Here is a 4278-nt window from a genome sequence, read left to right as displayed (position 1 = left end):
CGGAATGCCATTCTTCCAGCTTGTCCTTGGGATAGCATTGCAGGTAGGCCACACCCCTGGGGAAACTCCCCTTGGGCAGACTGGCCGCTCAGAACTCAGTCATGTGATCCATCATGGGAACCACCACTCACAACTGGAGTCCAGCCAAGTTGACACATCTTCAACTATCACAATGGGTAAGGAAGAAGTAAAACTATCCCCACTTGTAGATGATATATATGATCCTATACACAGTTAATCCTCAAGACTCAACAAGAAAACTATTGAAACTAATAGAAGCTAGCAAGGTGAGAAGGTACAAGATTAACATAAAAAATCAGTCAAATTCTTCTACATTACCAAAGAGAACTCTGAAAAGAAAATCAGGAAAACAGTACCGTTTACAATATCTACCAAAAAGATGAAATATTTAGAAATAAACCAAATCAGAGATACAAAATACCTATAGAAAGAAAACTACAAAATACCACTGGTAAGAAATCAAGAGACCGACATAAATGGAAGAAAATACCGTGTTCATGGACAGGAAGATTTAACATCGTGAAAATGTCAATACTACACAAAGTGATCTAAAGATATAATGCAATCCCAATCCAGACTCTATCATCACTCTTCAAAAGGATAGAAAAACTCATCACCAACTCTACATCAAAAGTAAAGAGACCTCCGCTAAGAAAAGCATTACTAAAGAAGATTGAAGTAGGAAGCCTCACACTTCCTGCCATCTCAAAACCTAATGTACAGCCATGGTAGTCAAAACAGCCTGGTACTAATAGAACAACAGACACAAAAATCAACAGAACAGAACTGAGAACCCAGAAATAAATCCATCTATCTATTAACAGCTGATCTTTGGCAAAGGGCCATAATCCATTAATTGGGGAAGATTTTAACAAATGCTTCTAGCAAAATTGGGTATCTATTTTCAGAAAAATGAAACAGGACCCATACCTCACAGCATACACATACATTAACTCAAGATGGATAAAATACCTAATTGTAAAACCTAAAATCACAAAGATCATCAAAGAAAAACTGGGGGCAAGCTTAAGGACCCTAATTTATGGCATAAATAGTTTATTAAACATAACTAAAAACACACAAACAGCAGAAGATAAACTAGACTTACTGGTCTGATAGAGATTGGTGGAACCCCCAAAGATGAAGATTTTTAGACTTCCTACAAACCTGGAACTGAACCTACCTCTGGGATCACCTATCAGCCAAACAATAGGCAGGGATATAAAGTAAACATTAACACCTGTAAGGAACATTCTCCTCAGAATAATCAACCATTCTAAACCAAAAGGGCAGCATTTGTACAAAACAAAGCTCAGAAGGAAAGAAGGGGCAGGAAAGGTGAATGAACAGAAATAGGGAACCCAGGGAAGTTGTGGAAGCAGTGCTGTTACTTTGAGGGGATGGCAACTAATGTCATGAAAGAAAACGTGTATAAACTGTCGAATGAAAAACTATAAAGTTTATAGTTCTATAAACTTTCACCAAACCACAATTTGGGAGAAAAAAAAAAAAGGCCAAAAGCTTGCATGGCATTTTGTTCACCTTACCATTAACCAAAGGAGGATACAAACTGGGGAAAAAAGGACCATTAGGAAGGATTCAGATGCCTACGCTTTAGCTGACTAGCATTCCATTTAATTCAGTACAAATCTACCAGCTATCTATAGTATATGTGGTCCCATGTATGGTGCAAGGAACTGTGGTGACACAGGGCCTCTAATGCATCTGACTGCTAACCAGAATACTGGTGGTTCAAACCTATCCGCTGCTCTGAGAAAGGAAGATGGGGCAATCATGGTGCTGTAAGTCAGAACCAACTCGATGGCAGTGAGTTTGTTTGTTTTTGTTTTTGTTTTTTGGTTATTTTTAGTGCTGGGAACAAATAACACTGTAGTCCCTGCCTTCAGGGACTAGGCTGCTTTCCCAGATTGATGGAGAAGACAAGTTGCTAAAACAAATAACTATAGCATATGATATGCTACCAAAAAGGTATATATAAAATATGACTGGAATAAAGATAAGGGAACATGCTTTCAATTCCTATATTACATAGAAAATATAAAAATTATCCCATTCCTTGCTTCATCTTTTAGCTAGTGTAAAAACTGGGGTCATAATTCAGTAAGAATTATTATACATTTGCTTCTTGTAGTCAGGCCTTCTTTTGGGATAAGAAAATGGTTACTTTGTCTTATCATAAAAATGGCTATTTTTATAGGAGGTAAGCAATAACTAGGTAAAACTGCTCTACTTGGCTAAAATGTCCATTTAAATTAAACATGTAATCTAAAAACATTTTTAGAATATTATTTAAGGTGCTTCTTCAACCTGGTGGCATATATGTAGAGATATTCCATGATCAAATAATTTGATAGAAATAGCTCCAAAAAAAGTTCCCACAAGTATCTAACATTTTCTTTTTTGCTGTTTGGCAATATTAATAAAATCAGTTACCTCTGAGAGAGATGCGTCAACCTTGGAAGAAATTTTCAGGTCTAGCCATGGCTGGTAGTTTTCAAGTAGCAAGGCAGGCCTAAAGAAAACCATAAAATTAAGTCACGTGAAATCAAAAATGAAAGTAGAAGGAATAAGAAATTAAAAATGTTTAACTTACCTATGTCGTTTACATTTCACTTTACCACAGACAGCACAGCTATGACCCTGAGGAAATAGTTCTTGAAGTCCTAACTGCTAAAAAAAAGAAAAATGAAAAACATAAATTGTCTTTTCAAATATGATGATTTTTACTAAGAAGAATCAACTTTTCAAAGTTTTTTAAATCAATGTATGATTTCAGAGGTCATGTTGTTTTATTGTTTGCTTTAACATTTAAACCATTCTTTGTAATAAAAAATACTTGTTAAACTAAACTACTAACTAACAGAAAAAAATAGCTGGTGAAATGCTTTATATTACCTAAGTCAAATTTCCAAGCTTAAAATTGAAGTCCATGCTTATTATTGCTTACAAGAAAAAAAAATTCACTCTACACTTGAAAGTAATACTCTACTACAAACAACATAAGGAAAAACTATTTTCTGTTTTTCCAAAACCTTGAATTCAATATGAGAAAGTATGTGGTCACTAGCAAGATTCCTGACCAAATGTGGGGTACCACATTCAGCTATGTTTCCTTTGAGTACGAATACCAAGAAACCTGAATAAGACAGATGATTTAGTGCTATATAGTAAAAAGCCATGCTAAGGAGTCTTGTAGTGGTTATGTTTGTGTGTCACCTTGGCTGGGCCTGGTTGAGTGGCTGGGCAGCTGGTGGTACTTACTCCCCATGATAAGACTGGCAATCAACTCCATGGTGGGATCTACCACAAGCAGCAGAGTAGCTGCTTTGGGTATGTGGTCTGCTTCCCATATATAAGAAGCAGCTTTGGGAATGGTCTCTAGCTTATGGCACGCTTGGACCCTATATGTAGCCGTGTCATTGTTCAGCAGCCTGCCATGCTCTGCCGACCTTGGGACTTACAATGGACTTAAATTAATGGCCTGCCATGTGGTTTGGTAACATCAGGACTGTGCCATTTACTTGTCAACCTTGGGTTTATCAGGTTCAGCAGCCAGCAGCTATCTGACTGAAGAAATACCTCTAGCTCCAGTGGGCCAGGAGCAGGAGGCAGAGCTGAAGCCCAAGGTTGAGGGACTTTCTCCAAACTGTAAGAGAATAAACTCCTGTTTGTTAAGGTCATTCCATTTGTGGTATATTACTGTCAGAACGGCACTAGGTAACCAGAACAAGTCTCAACTTGAAGAATTATCAAATAAGACTTCAAGATATCCCACCAAGCCCTAATGTACTAAGGACTTCTGCCTTACAAAAAAGATTCAATCTACTAGCCATCTTTATGAAATCTTCAGAAATACAAATCACTTTGTTTAAACAACCAACCTGATTATTTCAGAAGTCAGTGACTCTATTTCTATGGAATACACAGACATTACTTGAATAACCATGGCTGTGCCTCAGAATCATGTGAAAAGCTTTAACATGTACTGACTACAAAGGAGCTCTATTGGTGTAGTGCCTAAGACATTTGACTGCTAACCAGAAAGTTGGCAGTTCAAATCCCCCAGACACTCCAAGGAAGGAAGACTGGGCAATCTATTTCCTTAAAAATTTACTGCCTCAGAAACCCAGAGGAGGTTGCTGTGAGTCAGAATTGACTCAATGGCAGTGAGTTTGGTTTTTGGTTTTTGGATTACAAGGCCCTAACCCCAAAACTGGGAGCTCTGGTAGCATAGTG

The 4278-nt window shown here is 37.4% G+C and overlaps 1 protein-coding gene across 1 annotated transcript in view; it reads right to left on the bottom strand.

The window, feature by feature from the left end:
* The window catches only part of SNX14 (sorting nexin 14), a 172516-nt gene that overhangs the window by 124180 nt on the left and 44058 nt on the right, over positions 1-4278 (bottom strand). The window contains exons 3-4 of the mRNA XM_007951122.2: positions 2636-2712; positions 2476-2554 (exon numbers count right to left, since the gene is read on the bottom strand). Of these exons, the coding sequence (XP_007949313.1) occupies positions 2476-2554; positions 2636-2712 (156 nt within the window). The remainder of the gene's footprint in view (positions 1-2475; positions 2555-2635; positions 2713-4278) is intronic.

Source organism: Orycteropus afer, unplaced genomic scaffold (genome assembly GCF_000298275.1).
Source record: "Orycteropus afer afer isolate SDZICR_OR568_19922 unplaced genomic scaffold, OryAfe1.0 scaffold00011, whole genome shotgun sequence".
Taxonomy (NCBI): domain Eukaryota; kingdom Metazoa; phylum Chordata; class Mammalia; order Tubulidentata; family Orycteropodidae; genus Orycteropus; species Orycteropus afer.
The sequence above is the reverse complement of the archived record's forward strand: the minus strand, read 5'-3'. Positions and strand labels throughout refer to the sequence as shown.